This window comes from Arvicanthis niloticus, chromosome 15, assembly GCF_011762505.2.
Source record: "Arvicanthis niloticus isolate mArvNil1 chromosome 15, mArvNil1.pat.X, whole genome shotgun sequence".
Taxonomy (NCBI): domain Eukaryota; kingdom Metazoa; phylum Chordata; class Mammalia; order Rodentia; family Muridae; genus Arvicanthis; species Arvicanthis niloticus.
This window is the reverse complement of record NC_047672.1, coordinates 26146187-26173508: the sequence shown is the minus strand read 5'-3', so window position 1 is coordinate 26173508 and position 27322 is coordinate 26146187. Positions and strand designations below refer to the sequence as shown.

The following is a 27322-nucleotide window of genomic DNA, read 5'->3' as shown; positions in this document are numbered from 1 at the left end:
CTGTCTTTATCCAGGATAATGAGGAAGGATTGCTATTTCTCCTCCAGTGACCCTAGATCCTGACGCCACTATGGGGATCTATTGTTGGGGCTGTGACAGTTTTTGAACCACATCACAACATATTAAAAAGAACAAGATACATTTGTTGGTGGTAAGCAGCCGTAAAGGTGAAAGAAATTGCTTGGAAGCAGACATGAAGGCTCAAAAGTATGAATGCAGACTGCTCACTGCCAAGAAACAAAGGCTCAATACAGATGCAGATGGATAGTATCACCTTTTAAGTCCTTTACAGATAGTAAGGGGTTAACCCTGAGTCAATGGTCTCAGATTCAGCCCTGAATCTAGTCATACAGGAATGAAGATAAATTGTACACTCCCGTGCTCACACAATGTGTGCTCCTTTGCACACTAGCACATGAGTTCTCTGTGATTGCGTACAGTGACTTCACTGTTGACCATGTAATGAACTGTACATCTAAACATGTGTTGAACATGTAAATAAAAGGAAGGTGTAGCACCAACAGACACAGAATTAAGAAGTGTGGACTCTGTGTTCTGTATAAATAAGATACCGAGAGCTTCCTGTGCGCTCCTGAGATGAAGAGACTGTGTCCAGCATCCCAACTTGGTCTCACGGGAGAACACAGAGGCGAAAGGCAAAAAAAAAGGAAACTAAAAAAGATGTAGAGAATGAACAAAGAGTAAACAACTCCAAGGATGGCGTGGTCAGGTTCTAAATGAATGACAAGCAGCCCAGAGAGGTATATCACCATCAGGACCATGAACATCACCAAGGTAAGGAGCTCATCACAACCCTCACTCAAATGAAGCAGCTAAGAGTACACCTTGGCTGGGTAGACCCATTACGACTTCATCTACAGAGGGCTAAAACTCAAGTTTTAATTAAGCTAGTGCCATTGTGGACTGCTGTGCATCTGTGTGGGGTGACAGTGGGTTCACACCAGGAGGGCATAAGGACAAGTGAGTCTCACCAACCGCACACCCGTCACAGCAGTCACTATGGGTCTAAAACCCTTCCTTGGTAAGCATCAAACCACACTAATGCTTAGCTGAAAAGAAAGGACATATAAGGAAATAATTTCATTAGGTCACTGTTTAGATTTCAAAATATTGTTTTGGAATCCAACACTCTAAGAACAGAATTATTTCATACAGCCAGTTACCTCTATCATCCTACACTCCTGTGTTCCCTTTCCTTTCGAAAGGGCACACGCAGTGTGGGAGGGACGGAAGATGAGCTCACCTTCTTTTGGAGAGAAGTTTAAGAACTGGTCCACTTCATGCGGCTCCAGCTTAATCTTAGGAATGAGTGTCTGGCTTGAGGAGTCCCCCTGGAAAAGGAATTTCAAAAACGAGTCTTTTAACTTAGTAACAGCCTTTATGAAACAAGAGCCAGTTGTCAACTGTATCTTCTCACAGCCAAACCTGGGACCTGCCATCTCTAGTTAAAAATCCAAGGCTCATTATTGTTGTTGTTGCTATGATAAAGACACTTATGGCAAAATATTCTTGGAAAAATTCAAAGAATCACCCCCCCTCCCCCCGTTTGTCCTGCAATAAGCCAACGTGCCTCAGGATGCATGCTATCCCTCCAGGCTCCTCAGTGACTGATAACAATATCTAACTATAAAGTACCCATCAGGGAAAGGAGAGAAGGGAACAAGAGCACAGGATCCTGAACTGTTAGTTATGTACCAACTGAGTTCAAAACCAACTGAGGCCTGAAGAGGTGTCTGAGCAGTAAAGAGCACTTGCTGCTCTTACAGACCTGGGTTCAGTTCCCAGCACCCACATAGTAGCTCACAATACCCGTAACTCCAGTTCCAGGGGATCCAATACCCTCTTCTGATCTCAGTGATTCGTGGTACATGTACACACACACACACACACACACATGTGCACATATACACATGTACACACATAACACATAAATCAAGTGGGCCAAAATCTTGTGCAGCAAGAAAACCAATACAGACCTGGACAGCCCTCCCAGGACCCAGAGTGATGTTAAATTCTGATTTCTATAGCCATGGGCTTAAATTAAGCAAGGCTGAAACTCCTGCCTTCCTATGATCCCCACCAGTAACACAGCATGTGTGAATAAGCAGGTGAGATATTTCTGGGTTGAGTGAGAATGACTCGGCAGGGGACTAGACAAGGAAGAGTATGTAGACCCAGCATGCATAGTCACCGTGGCACCAGATACTGTGGCCGCTACCCTAACCTCAACCATTCCTCTCCTTCTGGAATAAAAATGTCATGGACAACTTTTCTCCTTTTACTGTGGATATTCATCTGTGTTTTTAATTTCATAGAGGCTATTATGGGGGGGAAAATGAAATCTGCTTTGCCACTGCTTTTTTCACACAATGCCTTTGAACGCTGCCACAATCAGTGTTGATAACAACTAGCATATTCTTGATACACTCATGATACACACATGAATGCATGCACACATACATACCTATTCTCCCTCAGATTCATGTATCTCCTAGGATAAATGCCTTATTGGAGACCAAAGATCTCTACCTTTTGATATCTATATTTATAAGGAAGAAAACTGGATGTACCCCAGCAGTCATATCCAGAGGGGACTCTTCTTTTTCAAAAGGAGTGGAAATGGCAGTGATGGTCAGAGTGACAGAAGGGACAAGTCCTGGGGGCTGCTCCTCTGTGATTGGCTCTGTCTTGATGGTGGCTGAAGGAAACTCTGTAGACAGGTACCATTTCTCACTCTCCACCTCCTCTGTGGGAAAAGGACAAGCCACAGGTGAGCACATTGGGGCACCAGGTATATGCGAGTCATGTGACCACTGCCCGAGTCATGTGACCACTGACCACTCCTTGACCAAAGCTCCAACAAAAGACTACAAAAGAATAAAGGGAAATGTGTATGCGAGAGGAGAGATGCATGGATAAGGAACTGAAGGGCAACAACCAAAAGCTTCCATTTGTGTTCACCTGGACAAGATAAGCCTAGGAAGTGCCAGAGGGGTTACAAGAGTCTGGTGGTTTGAATGAGAATGTCCCCCATAGGCTTGGACTACTTGATTTCCAGTTGGTGGAACTGCTTGGGGCTGAGGAGGTGTGGCCTTGCTGGAAGAAGTCTGCCCCTAGGGAGTTGAAGTTTCAAAAGCACACACTCCCTGTCTTCCTGCCTACAGTTCAGGATATAAGCTTTTAGTTCTCAGCTGTCCCTGCTGATGTGATTCTAAGCCAGGAATGACTCCAACCCTCTGGAATCATAAGTCCAAGTAGACCTTTTCTTCTGTAGGTTGTTGTCATGGTGTTTTATTACACTAAAGGAAAACTACCTAGTATCCTGGGCTTCCTTGGTATACCAAGATGGAAGCTCAGTAGGTGGAGAATAAGATGGAAGGGAAGGTTTTTAAATGTGTTTTAAAAGGTTTTAAACATGAGCCGGGCAGTGGAAGCACAAGCCTTTAATCTCAGCACTCAGGAGGCAGAGGCAGGTGGATCTCTGAGTTCCGGGCCAGCCTGGTCTGGAGTTGGTTCTAGGATAGCCAGAGCTATACTGAGAAACCCTGCTTTGAAGAACAAAACAACAACAACCACAACAACCTCCCAAAAATGTTAATGTGCTCTACTTTTTGGTTTCTAAACCAAGTAAATAGGCTATCTATTTAATAATACATAAGTACAGTTTAAAATAAGAAAGATAAAAAGGGAAAAAGGCTAATGGTTGACAGAAAATTTTTCCAGTCATTTGTTTTCTCCCCTTCACTCCCCTCCCCTCCCCACCCCCTGCACTTCTAATCCCTAGTTTTTGCCCTTCTGCTTCCCCACCTACCTCTCAAGCTTAACTAGACATCAGAGACATTGCACAGACCTCCAGGAAAGTTCTAGGCTTGTTTGGCTGAAATGGATAAAATACTCATCTAGGGAGGAGGGGGGTAGGGTCTGGTGAGTCTGGGTTCTATCTTGTTACCAAGGCTTTAATGATGATTACTGGGCCTGAGGAGAGATGACAACTGCTAAGCAGCAAGATGAGCCAGCAGGGCACCTCAGTCACTGGACACAAGCTGCCCTGAAGCTTAAACCACACCAAACTGCTTCAGAGCTAATTACTCAGCCTGGCCCTGCAGGAACAAAGGGTGGGGTGGGAAGGGAGAGCCAAGAGGCTGGAAACATGCAGAAGAAAAGGAAAAGCCAGCAGTCCAGTCCTCTCTGGACACCAGCTTTACTAAGACGAGGCATACACAAAGCACATGTGTTCTCTGCTATTTGAAAACAAGCCCCGCCTGCTTGGTGATCCTAACTGTTCCAGGATGCAAAGCAGTTCACACTGTGAATACATACTCAAGAATATGACTCCAATTCCCTTATTTATTTTTTTTAAAAAAGGTACTTGAAAAGCATCGTACAGAGAGCTGAGGAGGGAAGCGTGGGAAGGGTGGCAAAGCAAAAGTTCACAAAGATAATCTCGAACCCTATAAACTACTTCCTTTGAGCAGAGAAAAGGTTAGGTTCCCACTCACAAGGTGGCAGTCTGCTTTCAGAGCGAGCTCTGTAAGCTGCTGAGCGTCTGCTCTGATGGGGGGGGGATTTCCGTCACAGGGTGTGGGCGACATCCTGGACCAGGAGGGGCTGGTGGGGAACAAAGGGACCTTTCAATGGCTGCCAGAGGAGAGACACCACACTGTACTTGACACATACTTCTGCTGGCCAGATGGGCGCCCCGCTCAGCTTATAGAAACAACTGAAGCACAGGCCAAAAGAAAACTAATGAACCTCACAAGGAGGCTCAGAACTAGAAGTCTGTCCAGAGCAAGGAAGCCACAGGGAAGACATGCTAGGACAGAATGGGGAAGTGGGGGAGAGGCGGAGTGAGGGTGTAGATCACTTAGGACAGGATGGAGGGGGGACAGAGAGAGGGTGTGGATCCCTGTCTTCACTCAGCAGTGAGATGCCAACGCTTCTGTTTGTAGAAATCACACTCATATCCCAGACTAAGCACTGCTTGCCAGCAGCAGAGGCTAGAAGAGATATAGGAAGAAGACATTTAGCCCTGGGTATAATAAAATGAAGAGGAAGGAACACCTCTGGGGGAAAATGGCCCCACGCAACGACCAGTAAATTGTGAGGTAAGGTCACATGTCCTGCTATTACAGCCAAAGGGACCGTAATCCAGTTTAACTCACAATACACGAGAAAGGCAAAATCAGTGCAGAAAGGACACTTGAACTTGAAGCCCAACAGGAAGATGAAACAGGTTCTTCTGGTTGAGCAAAACCATCCCTCAACAGACAAGAGCAGGTAGGAAACAGGAAAGAACAGTGTTTGCTCTTCATGCTCAGCCCCTGGTCCTATCTAAAAACCGGTCACTGCTGTCGTAGGAGCAATGGCTAGAAGAGCAAGCAGTGATAACCGGAAAGCAAGCCGACTCCATTGAAGAGCACACAAGTCTTCCAAGTGAAAAGTCCATGGCTCTGCTCCCCCGAGCTCAGATGAAGAAAGCAACTGGTGTCTCCTTCATGCTTCCAGCCCAGTACCGCAGTGTGGTCCTCCATCTTGAAGATGATTTGAGTTAAACTGAAGCTCAAGCTCAAAGGAGTCATTTTTATAGATGACAAGACTGATACCTAAGTCTCCTCCATCGGCACCCGAGGTCAGACCCCAGGCTGCTGCATGCCTACCAGCATTCGTGAAGGAAACAAGTGAAGATATATACATACATATAAATATATACATACATATCAATAAGCTCACTGTCCTCTGATTTACAAAACACAGGAAATGACAGTCCATGAAGAAGAGGAAGATGAGGTGGATTTTGGTCTATCTATACAGCAGAATATTTATGTAGACATCCACATTATACTTACAAAGCCTTTTTCAATATCCAGGGAAAGTGTCATAACATCCTAAGGAAAACCTTGGTATAATAATAAACTACTGATGAAGAGAAGAGACAGAGTGAAAAGGCCTGAACAGTAGATGGAGATCAAGACAACCATCCGAACACCGTGGCTTTTCCTTATTCTTTGACATTTTATATTTGAAACTATTAACACACTTGTCAGTTGTCACACACAGCCATGGCCCTGCCTTTGCCCCCTCTGTGGCTTTGGGATGGCAGTTAGTGCCTCGATGCTGTGATGGCTGAAAGGGTCCGTTGCTGACTCCAGTTGGCTTCCTCTCTCTCTGTGTTCGTTGTGACTTGTTATTGCCGTGATAAAATATCCTGACACAAGCAACTTAAGAGACAGTTACAGTTTGACGGAAGCCCGTCATGGGTGGAGAAGCATGGTGGTTAGAGTGTGAGGTACATGAACATATCATACTCATGAAGCAGGGAGGGGTGAGCTAGTACTCAGCTAGCTTTCTCCTTTTTAGGTAGTCAAGGACCCCAACCCAATGGGGGATGGTGCCACCAGTATTTAGTGGAGTACTTTGCCTGAATTAGTCTAATCAGAATTCCTCACTTCCAGAGGCTCCTTTCCTAGGTGAGTCTTAGTCTAGTCAAGCTACATGGATATAAGCCATCACACCCTCCAACTGTGCCTTTTGCTGTCTGAGCTCTCTCAGCGCCTCCAGCTTTGCCACGTAAGTTAACCTAGGCAGCACATGTTAGCTCCTCAACATAGTAGAATCTTGAATCCTGTCAGCTAAGACGGGCGTTTTGTTCTCACAGTTTTACTCTCGCATAAGAAGGGTGTGTTAGGATGATCAGTCTCTCGATCCCAGAGGAAGGAGCACAGCCATACAAATCAAAGGCACGGCAGGATTAGCTGAGCCAAGCCAAGCCAAGCCATCCAACTCTCTGCTAGCCTTAGGGATATGAGCGAAAGAAGGTGGACTTAGCAGCCACTTGTCTGACCTCATGTCAACCAGCCAATCCCCAGCAGTGGGGATGCATGAGCTCTAGTAATAAAGTGATTGCTACTTCAAGTCCTGACATTTAGAGCTAGGCAAATAATATAGTGGGTGGAGTGTTTATTTAGCATATGCAAAGCACCAGGTTTAATCCCTAGCACCACACAAATCCTAGTGTTCAAACTCAGGAGGTAGAGGCAAGAGGATCCGATGTTCAAAATCATTCTTGACTATATATTAAATTTGACACCACCCTGGAATAGACATTGCCCGCCCCCCCAAATACACAAAACATAAAAGAATGGAGGTTTCAGGTGGCTTCTTAAACAGCCCAGCTAGCTAATACAAGATGGCTGGTCTCAAGATGTCAGAATCTATTGCAGTGTGGTGATTTTCAGAATAATCCCTCTAAGTTATTGACTGGAGATTATGCCAGTAAACATGAATAGGGGCTGGTGAGATGGATGAGCAGGTTAGAGCACTTGCCTTGCAAGCGTGATGACCCAAGTTCGATTCCTAGGACCTACACAACGGTGGAAGGAGAGAACCAATTCCTAAAAGATGTCCTTTGACTTGCACATGAATAATTTGTTGGGAGCCGACTTTAGCAGAAAGCGGCTAGATCAACTTTGCAGCCATCTGGAACCATATACCCTGATGAAAGATTTGGTTTTCAATAGCCTACAACAGCTAAAGCACACTCTGATACCCCACATATTTTGTGTTGCTGTTTACTGGCCCCAGCTGCAAGGTGCACGTGGTAGTCACGCCTGCAAGGCATGCGGTTCACATGCTGTCCACGTGCTATCTACGCCATACATGCTTATAAGGCGCACGTGCTATCCACGCCTGCAAGGCATTGCGGTGCACGTGCTGTCCACGCTATAGACGCCTGTAAGGCTTACGTCATATCAACACCTGCAAGGCACTTGGTATCCACGCACCTACAAGGCACGTGGCAAAAGCCTATAAATAGCTCAGAATTCCCTTCAATAAAAGAGACTTGATCAGAATCTCTGTCTTGTCTCCATTCTTCGCGTCTCTTCCCCTTTATCCCCACTCTCTCTCTCGCTAGACCCTGACCCTCGGACCCGAACGGGCAGTACGGGCTGCAACAGTTTGGCGTCCAACATCAGGCTCCAGTAAGCGCAACAATAATTAATAAAAATACATAAATATTTGTAGACTGGCCAACCAGACCCACCAGATACATCATGAAAAAACTGGTTTCAGATTAAAGAAGTGCAGTTAATATAAGAAGTTTGATGAGACCGGCATTCCAGTGTGGCTGAAATCAGAGAAGACAGTTTGCATCCCAACTCTTGTCTGTTGACTTACATTCTGTCACTAAGGCAAATAAATATCAAGTCAGAGAAAACAAAATGGCAAATGTAACCTATAAGGTCAGAGGTCAACAAAGGGTCGAATGAGGAAAGAAGTGGCCTCTGCAACTTTCCCAGGGCTTTAGTTTTGCAGGTGAATTTTATTGGCAAAAAAGCGACCATAGGGCCACTGAGGCTTAGAATCAGAAGCATCCTCATTTGAGTAATTGGTTAAACAGAGAAAGGGGAACTAAAGGCTTGGAATACTATAATTTCTAACTTATAAATTCTGCAATTTAGACTTTAAATGAAAAAGTGTTCTTCTGAATTGTATCTATGTACCTTTTAAGCTTTATTTCAAATGAAAGGCATCCCCTCCCTAATTTAATAGTGAACATTCTGGAAGATAAGCACCCCCTGTAGCATCAGATTTTATTTACATAGCTTCCTCTCAAAAGTCAAATTCCAAAGCTGCATCTTCTCAGCAACACCCTTTGGCTATCAGCAAAGATGAAAAGAAGCCACTGTCTCATGACAGGGATCAAGCTCTGCATATCTGAGCTCAGAATGGAACAGCCGGCAACACCACAGATGCTAAATACACTGAAACATCAGGTGGTCTTGGAGAGCAAAAGCACATATCTGCTTAAAGCCAACGAAAAGACAGCACTGGGAGTACAGTCTCTATCATTTCCATATGTATAACCAGGCAACTGCAGTGGAAAAAGACCAAACCTGAACTCAGTCTTGTATTTTATAAACACATGTACACACATGTGGGTGTTCACATGTACACATACATACACACAACACAGGCATAAGCATACATTGTTAAGAGAAATCACTTGGTTACAAATATCATCTCTGTGACAAAAAAAAAAAAGTCCTACCTGTATCCAAACAGTATGCATATTTTGTCCAATTTATCATCCAATGTATTCACATTATCATCCAAATCGTGTGTATAAATTGAAGAAAGTATCTTAGTTTCTTATGCCTCCTCTAAACCTTTATTTTGTTTGCTCTTTGACCATGTTTTTAAAAAATTGACAGATCTTACTTTTTCCACATAAAAATCTCCTTGCCTAGAGAGATGGCTTGGTGGTTAAGAGCACTGGCTATTCTTCCAGAAGACCATGGTTCAATACCCATACGACAGCCCATTACCATCTGTAACTCCAGTTCCAGGAGGATCCAGGCCTCCATGGGTACCAGGCACCCAAGTGGTATGTACCTGCAGGCACACCCAGACTAATAAAAAAGGACTAACACTATCCTTTCAACAATTCCAAAGCTGAGTTCTGGAAGGTAGGAGGCGTGGAACAAGAATTCTGTGGAACATGGTCAGAATAGGAAAACCTGTGGCCCACTGCACAGGAACCCGTGACCTGTCTGCTCATGGTGTCCCGAAACGAATTAGAACAGTGACGAGGTACCCATGAGAGAAAATTCAGCAGCACCATCAGTGTTTGCTATGGGCTGGGAACTGTTCTAAGTATTTTGGAAATATTAACTTAGTTAATAAGCATAACCACAGAGGTTAATACAACCATTACTCCCACTTGAAAAACAAAAAACTGCGAGATTAAAAAACTCACCCAAAAGTGTACAGCCGGTGCTCGGCAGACCTGGGACTCATAGAAGAAGATTCTTCACATCACAAAAATGAATTCCATCCCCTGGGCTCACTGTCACCTGCACACATTGCTTTCCAAGGGAGCAATGGTTCAATATAGGCCAAGTCTAGATGTATACATTTTAATAAATGTTATTTTTAGAGCCTATAAGTACGCATAGAAAAAAGATAAAATATGAATCACTCCTATTCTACAAACCAACAAACCAAATGTTTCTGATATGAAGAAACATCGTTTAAGACCAACCCATAATAGCTAAAACATTTTGTCCTCAGTCTTTGGCAGGCACCCAGCCTGTACTGGATGGACCTCTGAGACCAACATAATCTCTGTCTCTCTGTGTTCTTTCCATGACTGTGTATATAGAAGCTCTCTTCTCGGTTCCTGTCATTCCTATCATGAGCACTTGGTAAGTTATGTACTTAATTATAGAGCAATCCACAGAAGAACAATAACAACAATAGCTCATACTTATTCAGTGCTTGCAAAGTGACAGGCACTGCTCTAAGTGCTCGGCAAATAGGAACTCAGAGAATCCCTCCTGCAACACTGTGGGGAAGTATCATATTTTCATTTTAGAGATCTGGAACGCCAGACAGAAGATTGATACAGCTCACCCAGGATCAAGTCATCCATAATTTGGGCAGAGCCCAGACTCATAACATGACTCTTAGAGATCCATGACATACTTGATTGGGGATCAAGATTATTTTAAACTCACAATTTCTCCTGCAGGGTGTGGTGTTTAGAGCATGAACCACATAAATATCCATGGGACAACAGACTGATTTGGAAAGGCTGATTTGGCACACAGATGTACACAAAACTGTCACATACAGTTTATGTTTCTTCATCAGCGACAGACAGCTGTTACTCATGAACAATCAAAGTGGCTTTACTTGATAGATGGTTAACTTTGCTGTTTTTACTATTCTAGACTGTGATGGTTAGCCAAAGGGGTCCCTATTTGACTGTTTTAAGGGAAGCAATGTTATCATCTTCACCGTGTTCCCCTGCCTGTCCTACCCAAACACAAGCAGGTTCTTCATTGGCTCACCCACTGCAGAGGGCCCAGTACAGAAGCAGAAGAGGAAAGCGTCATCCTTTTACACACACACAGGGATGACGCACGCTGATGCTCTAGACACTGGCTCAGAGGAAATGTGATTACCTTATTTATCTCATCTCAGTGCCTTTTTCTTTTCTGGGTCCCACTTCCTGGGAACACGTCAACACCAAGATCCCTCTAAGGCTACAGAGCAGAAACCTAAGTCACCTATGAGTCACCCTTACCCCGCTACACACACACACACACACACACACACACACACACACACACAGAGAGAGAGAGAGAGAGAGAGAGAGAGAGAGAGAGAGAGAGAGAGAGAGAGAGAGAGACGTACACAAGCACAACCCTGTGTGAATACTGCTGCCTAATTCTCTACTCATTTCAAAAATCAGCCTTTCTGTGCCATCTATGCAGCATGGCTTCCTGCCTCTCTGTAGGCAGCTCTGTCTGTGTACCCAATTCTCTGCTCTCAAAGCCTCAGCATCAACAAATGCTCTCTCATTGCTCCAGCCCTGCTTCCCAATCATCCCGTGGTCCTGCTCCTCCTGCAGCTTGTCTCATACACCGTGTGACTACCTGACAGCAAGAACTTTCTTGCTGAGGACTTGCTTTCATTGTAACTGTGAAAGCAACTTCATAAATTCAAGGAGTCAGTACTTAGCCCACCCAGCTATCTCCAGCTCCTGTAAAACTAAGGGGCCTCAATGGATTCATTCATCTATCTATACTCTATAGACCTGGAACAGCAATTGTCTGTAAAGACAGAATATTTATTTTTATACAGACAGATTTTAATTTGTTTTTATTATTACTTTTAAAATTGTTTGTATACGTATGTATATATCGGGGGAGTAGGTATGTGCACATGAATGCAGTACCCATGGAGGCCAGAAGAGGGTGCCTGATCCCACGGAGTTGGAATTTACAAGTGGTTGTGAGACATTTGATACAAATGCTAGAAACCAGACTCTGGACCTCTTCTAGAACAGTACGCACCCTTAACCACTGAACCATCTCTTCAGTGTCCCCTAGATAGTCTCTTAATCCAGCCTAAATAGGTTACCCTGGCACAAACGCATTATACATCACTTTTGATTAGCCTGCTGATATTTTATAGACTTTTAAACCCTATTCTTACACAACCTCAAAGGATAGAAGCCATATCAAGTTCTTTCTTAATGCTCCAGGCTGGCACTATCAAGTTTCTTCTTGGGAGAAACACTGAAATAAAAGAACAAAGTAAATGTATACCTTGCGGTACACTTGGCAGAATCTTTAGCTGCAAGTCACACATCTGAATGTGGGAATCCTGGCTAGTCGGGTCACAGGAAAAGGTTTCTGGACACACAATGGACAGAAATTAATTCAAAATCAAACCTGTATTATATCAGAGGGGTTTCTGACAGGGCTCACCCAGGGTTGCACGGAGCAACTTCACTGTGGCTTTGGCTCTGAACTCACTGCACGATACAGACTGCTATACCCGAAGCGCAAACCCCTCAGGTCACCCCTCAGGGCCACTGCATGTCACGGGCTGCAGTAAAAATTTTCCTGCTCTTATAGACATGAAATAGTTTAATTATAAAAACCAAAGGTTTTTAGTATCATTCTAAAACGATATCATTTTGGGCATCGATTCTTCAGCATGTAAATATCAAATTAGTATGTCTTTGGAGTCTACTGTGTTAGAACGCTTAATTTTAAAAATTGCCGTTGGAGTTTCTGACTTGTTTCTTTTTTAAAAAAAAATAAGTTAGATGAATTTGACTTGGGATTAGGACAGAATTTCCAACAGTTTCTGAAAAGGCCCTAAAGATGCTCTTGCCATGTTGTATTGCATATTCATGCAAGACGACATTCTTAGCTCTGATGATTTTAAAACCCAACTATTAATCCACTCTGAAAACATAAAAGACACGCTATACCCTGCAGTATCCAATGTGTGTCCAAGATTAATGCTTCATATAAAAATAAGTTCAGCCATCTGCTTAACCATATGTTTGCTTCTGTCATCAATAAATGGTAAAATCGCATGTGTACTAAAGAACTGTCCTAAAATCCACTTGCGATTGATTATAGTAAATATTTGCATCGTGAACCTATTTTCTGTACCTATATCCCCAAGGGTTGGGCAAAATTTTCTTGAGTAAAGAGGTTTCAATAACTGGAAAAAGTTTAAGAAGGCCAGCTATGGTGTGGGTCGTAAGCATCTTCTAGTGTGCATATGCTCTTGTACCCAGTCTGGCACTTCTGGAAGATGTGAAACTAGGTGCAGCCTAGTGAGAGGTTTGGAGTCAGTGGGTGTATGTCCTTCAGGGGACTGTGGGACTTAGTTTCATCCTTTCTCTCTCTCTCTTTTTTAACTTTCTGAACCCAAAATGAGCCGCTTTGTTCCACCGTGGACTTCCACTGTGAAGTGTTGCTTCACCACAGACCCTGTCAGCCACTGAAGACACACTGGAGCCTCCAAAGCTGTCAGACCAAACTATCCTTAGGTGGTGACTACATCAAGTATATACCATTGTAACAGAAAATTAAGCAATATACCCAGCATCCCAATTTGATTACAATGGAGCGTGACCCCCAGTAGGCACTAATGGTGATGACCTCCCTGGGGTGAGTGACCTTCAAGGTTTGCTCTTTCCAACATAAGCCTTCATTCTTCAGGTCATAAGCATAGCCAGGAACATTCTACTGGGATATTTCTCTCAGCCTCTTCATTTTTCTGGGTTTTTTTTTTCATTCTATTTTGTGGGTTGAACAAGCAGGAGCCTCAGCATCTTGTCGTCAGCCTGTATGCTGAGAAGAGGTGGCCGAATGGGGTGGAGACTGACTCCAATGGCCATGAAGAGCAGCCACATTCCCAGGCGTGGCCACACTATGGCCTGAGCCCCATGAAGTTCCGTGGCTCCACTGTTTCAGAGAAGCTTCCACTTAGTCAGCTTTTAAATGGATGAGTCCTGGGATGTATTAGACCAGGGTTTCTTAGCTTTTCATTTTTACGTAGAGAATCTTTTGTGAAACTAAAAAAAAAGTTAACAAAGCCCACAGAATGGCTCAGTGGGTAAGGACACTGCAGCCAAGCTCAACAGACCTGGGTTTGAGCCCCAGAACCCACATAGTGGAAGGAGAAAACCAACTTCACCTCAGCATTTGTGTAACATGTACATGTGCATACCCTTAAACGGACACACACACACAAATACACACACACACACAAATACACACACACACACAAATACACACACACACACAAGAACATGGGCATGCACATATAATAAAAAAAACATAAACACGCAAATTAACTAAAGAAAGTTATAGCACCTCTTACCAGAAAGGTTGACAAATGTAGATAGCCCCAAATTTTGGGCACAAGTTTAGAGATCCAGAGTCCACTTGACAGGACACAAACATCCATTCGCTCTGTGTGATTGCCCTGGGACTCTGGGGGGAGGGGCAGAAAGGGTAAGTGAAGAGGAACAGGGAGGGCAGAGAGAAGGATTATGGGAGAAGAAAGGAAGGAAGGGAAAGGAAGGGACGGGAAGGGAAGACAGAAGGGTTATGGCAGGCAGAAGGGAGGGAGATGAATAAGGAGACTCCTTCTAAACCAACTCCCTACTTAGGTATGTGTGTGAGCGTGCTGCTTTCAAGCTGAGAAGCAATTACAGAAGAGCAGAGTTTGCTTTAAGTCAAACTGGACAAGGAGAGCTGAATTACCCGCTTTCCCAAGGACAGTGAAAAGCTCACTATCCACCACTAGAAGTGAGGGCTCCTAGTACAATTTCAGCCACTGCTTACTAAGAGGTAAGGGATACTGGATTTGGTGCAAACAGCCAGTCTTAAATACTACGTGTCTTCATGTGGCCTGAAGAGAAGTCGTACGTTATCAAGGTGGTCATCTGCTCTGAATGCTTGGACCTGGAGCGACTGGTTTTTCTTCGGAGGGATATAAGGCACGGTTCAAGAGAATAAAATAACACTGTTTCCAAACATTTGCTCATTCTCAAAACTCAGAAACATAATTGAAGCTAAGACCCAGGAGAGGCTGTGCTAGAAAAGCCCACCCTTGCCTCTATTCACCCACGCCTTCGCTGTCAAACATCTCCAATGATTCCTACCCCATAGCCATCATCTCCTAGCTATATACATGAAAGAAAAATCACCAGAACATCCATGAAGATGGACTGTGGACCGAATGCCCTTTGCAAAGTCCATCAGAACTTCATCTGCTTCTTTTCAGCAAATTAGGGGCACAGCCTGTCACAGCATGTGAGCTACAAATAGAACTAGGTGCCATTTGGGGGAACCCAACAGTGTATTCTGGAGTCTTACAATAGGAAAGCCCTCCTCGACAAGATGTGCTGACCATTCTCCCCACACTGAAGGTTAGCTTGTGTGCTCTTACAATTCCTTTACTTTAGGTTGCATGTAAGTCAAGGAGAACATGAGTGGGAGCCCAGTGACTCCATGGAAGGAGGGTTGTTGTCCTGTGATCTTTGTGTCTCTTTGTCGTACCTTGAAAGTCTGTAGGGCTAAATGTGTCTCCTAGTTTTAACTCTCCCCCCCCCTAATTTTATTTGGTTCTTTTGCTTCCTGGGAGTCCCCCCAAAGGGTTGTCTTCTCCATGACTCATCCCCAAACTACCGACACCCCATAATGAAACCCCAAATCACCAAGACAGCCGAAATGTCCATGATGAATTCACAGTCCTCTTTGCAAGAATTAATGACTAGACAGATGACTTAAATCAGTAGATGCACTAAAGAAGTCTAGTCCCTCACAAGACAATCTCCAAAGGGAGCGAAACAGTCAACTGGGAGAGGAAGTCCGAATGCAGAGGAAAAAAAGTCATCAAGGAAATTGACACGCTGGAAATGAACCAAGCAGAAGTTCTGTAATTGAAAGAATCAATCAGCCAATTAAAAACTACAACAATAAGTGTTGGCACAAGAGAGGACCACAGGGAGGAATAAATTTCAGCAACAGAGGACAAAGTAGAGACAACAATAAACCCAGACGTAGACACAGGAAGGCAACTAATGAATGGAAGAGGAAGGAACCCAGAACCTTTGGAAATCTGTTCTGTGAACAATCTTTTCACCAGGGATCTCGTTTTCAGAGCAGCGGAGTCCTGGCTCTCTACTGTCCATCTGTGGCCCTCGACAAAGCTCCAGGAGGCTGACTCCAGGCAGCGAGCCAAGGCCCAGCTGAAATCCTGCTTCATTCAGGCAGTTCTTCCTGACCCCTCGATGGGTTTTCTCTTTCTTTCTCTCTCTCTCTCTCTCTCTCTCTCTCTCTCTCTCTCTCTCTCTCTCTCTCTCTCTCTCTCTCTCTCTCGGAACACTACTCCAGTTCTGCCGGATAGAGTATTAGGTACACTATGTTTCCATCAGACTCTGAGTTCTTCAAGACAGGGTCTATATCTTACTACTTGGTTCATAAGTATCTAAACTAGAGTCTGGCACACAGTAGGTGTGCAACCAACATATGGAACTGAAGCAAAGTTAGTCTATTGAATTTCATTAGGCCATCTCCAACTTGTGTGTTGTGCACAGCAAACTGTTAAGTGTGAGACATATGCCTGCTTCTTCCTTCTTCCGCTGGTCTCTGTTCATGTCACCTATTCCCATTCAAATTTCAGTTTCTCTCCCTTCCCAGATGCGCCTTGTCTTTTCTATTTTCCGTAGATGGGCAATTATAAGGTAAGGTACTAAAAATAAGATATGAAATTAATTTGAAAATGAAGCATAAAGCATTAACAACACACCTACTGCTCTTTGGCATATTTGATCCTGCAAATGACAGCTGCTGTTAGCTAAGAGCTAACACTGGTGAAATCCTGCTTCTGCAGTAGGTACAGAGAGGCCATGCTCCAGAGCAATGGTCTCCATGGTTCTACCCCACAGGTCAGAGATGGATGCTCCATCTCTTGTGCCATCTTTTTAAACAACTGGGTATCTTCAAAGTTCCAAGCACAATGCTAACTTCCAGAAACAGAATGGAACTTGACTCAGCTCAAAATATAAAAGAGACTCAACAGCTACACGGATAATTAAACATGCAAGGATAACTAATAATCTCCATGCAAGAAAGTATTATGTTTACAGTTAATTCCTGTTGTCTAAACAATTATAATCTGGGGCACATTCTCTGGACCTAGCTACTGAATAAAAAACAAACTAGCAAAAATAAAATAACCCACTAATAAGTTAGACCACTAAGTACCCACTAAGTTTCACCATTAAACACAGGCTGGTAAATAAAGAGATCTTCTTACATAGGACCTGGAAGATGGCTCACTGGGTGTTGGCACCTTCAGCTAAGTCTGATGACCTGAGCTCCATCCCTGGAACTGACGTGGTGGAAAGAGAGAACCAACTTCTGAAAAATCTTCCTCTGACCTCCACACATGCCTGGTGTATGCACACTCATCTCCCTCTAAATAAATTAATTAATGTTAAAACTTGTTTTTTAATCTTCTACAAAGTCTTTCTGAGGACCCTGTCCCCTTGCAGATCTTAGTTGCAAAGACTGACTGCTATAGAGTTAAGAAGAACCAGAACCTGGAAGCCCGTGAAATCGATCATCACACTTAATCCTCAAAGGACAACGGGAGACCTTCTTCTCACTATAGTTTTACACACAGGGAAGCTGGGCTACAATGGTTAAATGGCCCTCCCAGAGCCAGTCAGTGGTAATGTAGAATTTAGGATGTGTAGGAAGTCACTCCCACGAGGGCAGGCACATTACAATGATTCCATAACCAGTCACATACATTTGCAATCGTCTCCTCCTGATAAATCCTGGGAGAGCAATGGACCAACATTTTGTTCTTTATATTTCTTCAGTGCTGTGAATGTAAGCTTGAGACCCACTTGGTGAATGAAGAGAAATAGTGTGGCAAACAACAACTCCAGGTAAAGGAACACAAAGAACTCACAAAGTGGTTGTCAGCATCCAAGAGGCCTCCAGTGCCAGCACCTCCTCCGAGCTGCCTTCCTGCGCAACCCCCGCTCGCTGTGAATCAGTGTGATCCTCCTCTGTGAGCAGCTGAGTCTCCTCCCTGGCTATATGTCAGGAAAGAAAGATACCTGACAGGTCTTTCACTTGTGCCAGCACCACCATGGAGAGACCCACACAAAGGGCAACCAATTCATCAGCAGTGACTTGTTTGGCTACTGGAGATGGCTGCTTTTAGGGTAGAGCATCTAACCCTGGGAATATCTAGCATCTGAGTCCAATCCCATGGTAAATTATGAACCAAAACTATACAAGTGAATCACTTCAGAGAACTAAGACAGAACTCATGAGGGAACAAATGGCCGTTCTAAGTCATTAATGTTGGGAGGGGTATTTCTTACATAACATAGTTGGCTAATACAAAGGACACTGAGGGTGATTCCACAAATGAAGAAGGGCTAGAGATGGAGGGGGTCAAAGGAATTGTGAGGCGAAGACAGGCAAAGAAACAGCAAGAAATGGGGGGAATCTACGGTGCAGATGAGCAGAAGAAATCTTAAGTCATTCGTCCAGCCACTCATCGAAGGCTTTAGTCCATTGACAAAACAACAAAACCAACTCAGAGCTTGCATGAATGTAGCCTGAAACCTAGACAACCAATGCCCGAGGGCTGGCCTGCGCGTGGTGAGGAATGGGGACACAACTCTTCGTTATCTGCCGTTCACGTTCCATGGATTCCGTTACCTACAGTCAGCCAGTCTGACAATCTCACACGGAAAACTAGACAAATAAGTAACTCATGAGTTTCAAATAACTTTTCTATTGTACACTGTCATGGCAATACATAAGTTGTAATTAGGCTAAGGGGAGAAGAGGGTACCAGTCTCACCAGGGATCATCCTCTGCAGCTGATCTTGGGCATTGCTGACATGAAGTGAACAAGTTGACGCCGTGGGGCAGGATTGGGAGTGGGACGTGATTGGCTGAGATGCTGTGTGGTGGACACTGCTCTGAGAGTTTGAAACACCTCATTTTAACCCCCAGACACCATTATGTCCTCAGATTAGCTCAGCTCTTTCCTTTCTTTCCCAGAAGGTGACACACCCCATCCTACTGATCTAAGGGAGGAACAACTGACACACAAAGGGTTAACTCCTCATACTCCTAAACTCTCCACTGAAAAGGGAGAGTCAGAGTGTTCTGGTTGAGGCTCCAGCAGACAGGAAAGGATCCACTAGCAGATCCATAGCACCCGTTTTACCGAGCAAGTGTAAGAACACACCCCCTTCACGTTGATTAGAGTGGCTCTTCGAAAATTAAAGAAATGTGACCCAGAGAAGAGCTGGAATTTTCACACCCACGACTTTCTGAGTCCTGAGAGAAGTTCATTATTTTAGAGGCTAGTAATGAATTCCCCTGGAGGAGCAGCCCCTTCCTTATGTGTTTGGATACAGGCATTGGCCTTTAACCACAGAGAGGCACGGGGAACTGTGTTATGTGGGAGCAACCTGTAAAAGACACTGCCGTACGCACATGGTATGTGAGACATGGCAGAAGGGGGCTCAGAGCAAAACCCAAAGAGGTCAACTTTTGACCACTGTGTCATGGCCATGTTAAAAAAAAGGCATCTGCTAGAATGAGAATAGGGAACAAGGTGTTTAAAGTCTACTCAAAGTATTTAGAATAGCTGGCTATCCCACTGAGAAAATAAAACATTTCAATTTGTGTGTGTGTGTGTGTATGTATGTGTGTACATATACATGCATGTGTGTTAATGCACACACACATGGAGAATTGGGCAGATAGAAAAGACAGCAGATAAAGGCTTATAGAGTAATGGTTAAAACGCCTCAGCACCTTAGTTAGAAAAGCCAGACCTTCAGCAATGACAAGCATCAATGCTGTTGATGAGAACGGGTACAAAGGGGAAAGTCAGGTACAACAGGAGAGTCCAGTAATGTTCACTAAGAGTGTAGGGTCAGTGGGAAATGCACGTGAAGTTTCTCTAGATAAAAATGAATATAAAAATCCTTTGTCAGGAAAGTGATTGATTCCTTAAAATAACTGGCTTCACATACTGTCGGGTTGTCATTAGCCAAGAGAACAGCGTGATTGCAGATGGCTGCCCTGCTACCCAAAACCCAAGGTAAAAGAGCACTGTGATTCAGTGACAGCGAGTTCCCGGAGACGTAGCCTAGCACAGGAGAGATCATGCTGTACCTCTTGGCATTTACCTCAGCACCAGGCCTACCAGGCAGTGGGGGTGTGTGTGGCTAGTGTGAATGCTAACAATAACAGAGCCCGCATCATGTCTCCTCACAGAGCTAGAGTCAAAAGGTTTGAGGCCCCCAGTGTTTCCTTGCTCTCAGGTTTTACCATCATTGAAGTTATCGCTGGTAGCCACATGGGTAAATGGTGACTGAGCCCGGGGTTCCTCGCTCAGAGAGTAGCTGTGTTCAGCCTGGATGAGAGGCGCTGGTGATGTTGGAGACGGCTCCACCTCCATCGACACACTCTTCTCTGAGAGGAAAGGGTCATTTAGGAGCTGACCCAAGACGTTCTGGGAAAACTCATCCAGGAGCTCCGAGAAGTGCTGCAAGAAGCAGAGGAGGAAGTCAGTGTCTCTTACTCTTGATACCGACTCTCCACACACATACCGCAAGGCAAACAGACATTTGTTGATACCGACTCTCCACACACATACCGCAAGGCAAACAGACATTTGTTGATACCGACTCTCCACACACATACCGCAAGGCAAACAGACATTTGGTCACTCATAAAGTCCCCTTGTCTATCTCTGTCCATCCAACCACTGCAGTGGAGAGGAGGCTCAGTTGGTAAACTGTTGGCTGGGCAAGCATGAAGACCCAAGTTTGATCCCCAGTACACACATGGTGGCACACGTCTGTAAAGCCAGTGCTGGGGAATCAGAGACAGGCTGACTCCCAGGGCTCACTGGCCCGTCAGACCTAATTGAGGAACCTCAGAGACAAGGTGAACATCCCCTAAAGAAGACACTAGGGTTGACCTCTGTCCTGTGCACACACATACACATGCAAACACGACCAGTGTTTAGTGGCTTAAATTAACCATAATTTATTATTCCTTGCCACTCTGTGATTGAGTGAGGAACTGACTTTACCAAGGTGCCCTGGTACAGTCACACCGACCTGCATGCTTGGCTAGGGTTGAGCCAGGCAAGCTGGGATCTCATTCAAGGAAGCTAGGTGTGGCTCCCTGATAGAAATGTAGAAATCTTCCATCAAGGACAGCATGAAAAATGAATGGCCTTAGAATCATACATCACTGTCGCACAACGTCCTGTCTCCGTGGAATCTCTAGCCACAGCAAATAATGAGCTAGCCTAGGGTCACAGGGTGGCACAACACAACTCTAATTCCTGGGAGAAAAAAATAATAATAAAATGCACTGCAGACGTGTGTGCACGGAGGATGGTGTGATTACCTGAGGGCCATCGCTGTAATGATCATCCATGTTCTGCACTAGGGACATCAAACCACTACAGTGGGCTGGAGAGAAGCTATCCTCTACTTCCACAGCATGAGAGAGTGGCTATCGTAAGGAACCTGCAATGGAAGTAGTGCTAGTAGTTTGGATCTAGAATGTTCCCCCAAAAGTCTGCATGTCAGAGGGAGTGTGGGGCCTAGCAGGGGCCCTTCAGGTCACAGATGAAATCCTCTTAAAGGGGACCCTGGGATCTTTCTTTTCTCCTTTTCACTTTTCAGCCATGAAATGGGCAGTCCTGTTCTGCCACGGACTCTGACATGAAGGAATGCTGGCTTGCTCAAAGCGACAGCATTAGCAGAAACCAACTAGTCAAAGAGATCAGTTACACAAAGTGGCCAATTATGCAAAGGGATCTGGACAACAGAAGCCTAAGGAAACGTTTTCTCCTTGTAAACGGATCCTATCAGACAAGCAAGCATTGCAGTAGTGGTGAGTAACTAACGGCCCACTTCTCTCTGCTCTCTCCTGTTGTAGGATATCTAATCACACTGTGAACCCAGAGATTGTGCTATTTACTGAGGAAAAAGCTGTTTCTAGTTGCAATGTGGCTCAGCTTTAGCACACACCTTTAATCCCTCTGCCTGAATACAGTCACGCCCTTAGTATACAACTTTAATTTTTTTTTTTTTTTTTTTTTTTTTTTTTTTTTTTTTTTTTGGTTTTTCGAGACAGGGTTTCTCTGTGTAGTCCTGGCTGTCCTGGAACTCACTCTGTAGACCAGGCTGGCCTCAAACTCAGAAACCCGCCTGCCTCTGCCTCCCAAGTGCTGGGATTAAAGGCGTGCGCCACCACCGCCCAGCACAACTTTAATTGTTTAAAAAAAAAAAAAGGAAGGAAAAGTTAGTTTGTAGAGGGAAGAAGCCATGTTTGAAAGTGAATGGCAAAGTGACGAATCAGAGAAAGATTTGGATAGGATACTCGGAACTCTCAGGAGAAGAGAGAAGAAAGGGAAGCTACTTAAGGGGCAGTGCAAAGAGAAAGAAAGGGGAGGGGGTGGGGGAGGCCCAGAAGGAAGCAATTTTACTGGGAGAGTTATAGAGAGACAGGTTGCAAAGAGAGAGACAGGTTGCAAAGAGAGAACAAGCTAGACACAGATAAAGACAGAGTGAGCCAGAGAATGAGCAGGAGATAGAAGATCAGAACATTGCTAGGGTTAGTTTGAGACCAAGCAGAGCAATTCAGGAGAGGCTGAGAGAGAAGCCAGATTAAATCAGTCAGCTTGGAGAGGAGCTTGAGACAGAACAACTGAGTTGATCAGACAGCCAGAGCTCAGAAGGAAGCAAGAAGGGGTGAGCTTGTTCAGCGGCACGTCTCAGAGGCTGAAAACATTCTAGGCCTAGATAACACTGTACGGAGGCTAGCAGCTTCTAGGACCAGACCTAGGTTAGCAGACAGAGGCACTTATCTTCAGGCAAATAAAAGATACTTATACGCTCTCCACTAGATTTTTGTTTCTCTTTCAGATTTCATTAATCTCTTGAACAGTTTTCCATCCTCCATATCTAATGCTGTTGCTTTCCGAGCCTCTGCCATATCATGGACATGCTATAGGAGTAACCTATATGTAACACACATGTAATATGTGGTGTTACTATGTGCCTTGCTCCACTACCCCACAGTGAAGGAGATGGAGCCCATTAATCTTCCCTCCATCAGAGATGTGTACCAGTGCTGTGAGGGTCTTCACCTCACACTTCTTAGTGTACTGTCGGTATGCTAGACTAGATAATTCTTCTAGTTCTGGTGTGGAGGTGATGGCAGTGGCATGGGTGTGTGGCAGGGGCGGGGGCTAGGAAAGGTTGCTCTGCATGTTGTAGGGTGTTTAGCAGTGCATTACTGACACACTGGACTAGACAGTCACGTTTTGTGGTAGTGGTGATGATAGCTCTGTGTGTGTGTGTGTGTGTGTGTGTGTGTGTGTGTGTAGTATGTATGTATGAATGTATGTATGTATGTATGTATGTAGTGTGTGGGGATGAGAAGGGGCTATTGTTCTGCATGTTATGGAATGCTTTACAGCATCCTGAATCTACACTGCCTGGATATCAGAAACACTCCCCCTTGAGTATGACAATCAAAAATTCCTCCCCAAACTGCCAAGTGTCAAAAGCATCTCCACACTGAAGCCATCCTCAGCACCTATAATTCTATGCATATTTCCATTTTCAACAGGAAGATGGCTCCACTCCCGTCACCACCCTGCTGCCTATAACACGTTTGTCTTTGGATGCCAACTGTCCTTAGAGGTTGTGTCCCAGATGAGAAGAAAATTCACAGATTTTGCAGCTACCAAATGCCAAACTTGAGGAAGACTCAGGGACACGAAACAAATAAGACAGAAAAGGCCCAGGCCTACCCAAGGCATGGCCACTTACGATAAGGCAAGGATATCTTAAACTTCTTCATACACAGAAACTATCTGGAGAAATTGAAGATGGAGATTCTGAATCACATGTATGAGAGCCAGGACCCCAAAACTTCCTTTGTGACCAGCTGAGTCCACTGAGGAGCAGGGCAGCTGTAAGGCTAAGATTGAAACCAGGTTTCTGGTTATACAGTAAGCTAAGGTCAGTGTATGGTTCCCTAGACAGCCAAACTTCCGGCCTGATGGACTGACGGATGGTGACTACTGGGAGGTGTTTGACCGAGCTCCCTTCGAGAATAAAATCACAGTAATAGAAAGGAGTAGCCAATGCAAAGCATAAAATACCAAAGTGAGAACTGGATACGGCCTGCCCATTTCCAAACCGAAATTGTGTCCCAAGCTGCAAGGTCAACTCTGGCCAGCTAGGCTGGCCCTACTAAGCCTCTAGCATCCCGTTCCATCTGGAAGCAAGGCGAAGCTGCCTAGGCTGGCCTGCTCTGTTGACACCCTGTTTTCTTTCTCTGGAGCAGCACTAATGAGTGTTTTCATGAACATCCTCTCGATAACCAATGCTAAACCTGCTAGCTGTGTTTGCCCTCCTCAGGCTCCCCTACTTTGGATGATACAGTAATTAGTATGTTATGAAACAATTTAGCCCTAATGACAGGCAGCCCTGAAAAATTCACAGTCATTAACAAGTGCTTCATCATAACCTCCCCCTCTGGGGAAAAGGAGCTCCTCAGAACCAGGGACTAACAGTGCCTAGCCACCCACCTTGGAACAAAGGTAACCACTGAGCGGGGTCAGGGACTAAAGAAATATGCTCAGTCAGTCCCACCAGACGCCATGACTCAGACCAGCAAAATGGTTCTAGGCAGACTTTGGCCTTGGGGATGCACCAGACAGGTCAGCCTCCTCCTGCTGGTACAGAGCTCAGGCTAGAATCAGCGCATCTCTAATGCCAGCCAGATTGCGAGGCATTATGGTCTAGTGGTCCAAAATCAGAGAAAAGAACAAAGTGGGCCTCAAAAACGGAGTCCTTCTGGACCCTTCAGATACTCTAATAAGTAACTAAATGCTTCTATAAATATAGTTGGCTTCAGAGGAAATAGCATACCATTTTACCACCCTACCTATAATTAACCAAGTTTAGTTCTAGAGCCTGCTCCATATTCCATGATCACAGCAATCTTGTGGAGTTGCCTAGCAACCCACAGCCCAATATCTCATTCATCTATCACAAGATCTTGAACTAGGGTCCTCTCATTTCTAACTGATGGGACTTTTCCCACCTTACTTCTCCTAGGAAAGAGATATTTGAGCCTCACAGTCGAGAGGATACATGGAAAGTAGCTTAGGTAGTATGGTAGGCTTGCCTCAGGACCTGAGTGGCTGACCTAGCAGATCTTCTCCTACAAGAAAGACACATCTCTGGATTAACGAGAAATCGGTGGCTTACGATATTTATGTACATTGTCCTGGGTTGGGTTGTGCTGTTGATGAAGGATGGAGCTGAGGTTCCACGCTCAAGGGTTTCCATACTCTGTGCACTTTTTATTACAGCATGCTGTCTCACTGCTGTCTGCCTCTAATGCTAAGCAGACAGACTCACAGACCGACCATCTCCTAATGAGCACATGAAAACTGTACAAATATACCGAGACAGTTTGGTGGAGAAGTACCTAGTACTGCCTTCTATGATCCAGAAGAGATGGAGGCATTTCTGCTACAGAGTTCAGAGTCATCTGAGCTGCAGCTGGGCTAAACCCAACTTCATAATATGGCGTGTCTCATCCAGCCCGGTGGAGATGCTTCTTTTAAAGATTTATAAATGGTGCCAACAATAAATAATAAAGGCACACTAAGGGAAAACTTATCTTTTTCTGGTCAAGAGGATGAAATCTCTGGCCTGGGTGGAAACCTTAACTTCCAGTTGGGCAGGTCAATGAGCCACCTATGAGACCGGGCCTAGGAAGACAGTCTCACTTTAAGTCATACTAAAGACACAGAGTAACTTTATAGAGATAATGGACTTACTATTTCTTCTCAGAATCCCAGCCCCCACCTAGCAAAGCATCTCACAGGACTGAAGCCCCATGGCTTCTAAGTCACCCCACTTTCCTGATTTACTCAGAAAAGCACAGTGTCTCCTTTTCTTCTTCCTATCTCTGTTCTAAACACGCTTCCTCTGGTACTTTGGGCTTCTTCAGTTTCTCTAAAGCTTGCCTTGCAGCCATGGGGTTGTTTGTCTACCATGTCGCTGGTGGGCCTCCATGACAACTTAACTCAAATGGCATGACATTTTGTCCTTCTCCGGATGTGGCAACATATATATGCCTATGACCTGAGAGCTATATATAGTAGTGGAGGCAGGGGGAGTTCTAGGCTTGCTGGGTACCAGCCTAGCTCCAGGTTCAGTGAGAGACCTTGTCTCAAGGGAGTAAGACAGAGAATGATATGCATCCAATGTCTTCTTCTGGTCTCTCTCTCTCTCTCTCTCTCTCTCTCTCTCTCTCTCTCTCTCTTCCTCCCTCCCTCCCTCCCTCTCTCTCTCTCTCTCTCTCTCCCTCCCTCCCTCCCTCCACACACACACACACAAACACACACACACACACACACACACACACACACACACACACAGGCAGGGGGAATTAGAAAGGTGACCCGATTCTAATAAGGTCACTTACTCCAAGATCTGAGGTCATGATGGCCAGGAGAAAGAATGAGTTGGGAAGATATCAAGGGATTGTGAGTTCAAGTACGTGGCACATAGACTTCCTACTGTCTCCCTCAGAGCACTCACCGCTGAGGCCTCTCATCCAAGGGGCCTTAAATACAGCTCTCTGGACAAGGCACCAAGCCCGGTGAGGCAGGTAGGAAGGAAGCTGGAACTCTCATGTGGCACAAAGGGAACGCTCTGAGGCACATTCTCTGGTCTGTGGTCCTGGATGCTCAGAGCCCAATGAAAAGAAAGCAGGCTGGGACTCTGTCGCTGTCAACCCATCACTTTTGAAGTGTGTGTGTGTGTGTGTGTGTGTGTGTGTGTGTGTGTCCTGAGGGGGCAGTATGCTGAGGAATTATGTAGTGATCATTAGACTTAGTACTTATCCACCTCGATAGACAGGGATGTTGTTAAGGGAGGGCAGAGTGGATGATGTTGGACTTGGTCCATACTTAGTATCTAGCTTTGATTCAAAGATCTATAGGACAATCGTGTGCATGCTTTGGACCATGCTGCCTGAGAAGCACCCACCGCCATAGCCACAGAAACCCTACTTACGCAGGCCTGCCTATCCCTGAAGTCTGTCCCAGATAGGAAAGGGATATTCCATGCACTGAGGCTAAGCACTGCCAACATAGATAATAGTAACCACTCACGAATATTGGCAGGCCATGGTTAGCAACCTATTCAGCGAGGGCACTCTATAATTTTCTAAAATGATGCAGACAACATAAAATGAAGCTATACAGGTTTTTCCACTTTGGAGAAGGGCAAGTGTTCTCTTCCCTGTTGTGGGTTTGTTTTATTTGCCCCTGTGACCTATACCCTGGGGGGCAGTGAAGCAGGTAAGGGGGTTCA

At 44.9% G+C, this 27322-nt stretch overlaps 1 protein-coding gene across 2 annotated transcripts in view; it reads right to left on the bottom strand.

The window, feature by feature from the left end:
• The window catches only part of Creb3l2 (cAMP responsive element binding protein 3 like 2), a 119165-nt gene that overhangs the window by 31810 nt on the left and 60033 nt on the right, over positions 1-27322 (bottom strand). For both annotated transcript variants that reach the window (XM_034519017.2, XM_034519020.2), the window contains exons 2-4: positions 20223-20439; positions 2592-2767; positions 1265-1352 (exon numbers count right to left, since the gene is read on the bottom strand). In XM_034519017.2, the coding sequence (XP_034374908.1) occupies positions 1265-1352; positions 2592-2767; positions 20223-20439 (481 nt within the window). The remainder of the gene's footprint in view (positions 1-1264; positions 1353-2591; positions 2768-20222; positions 20440-27322) is intronic.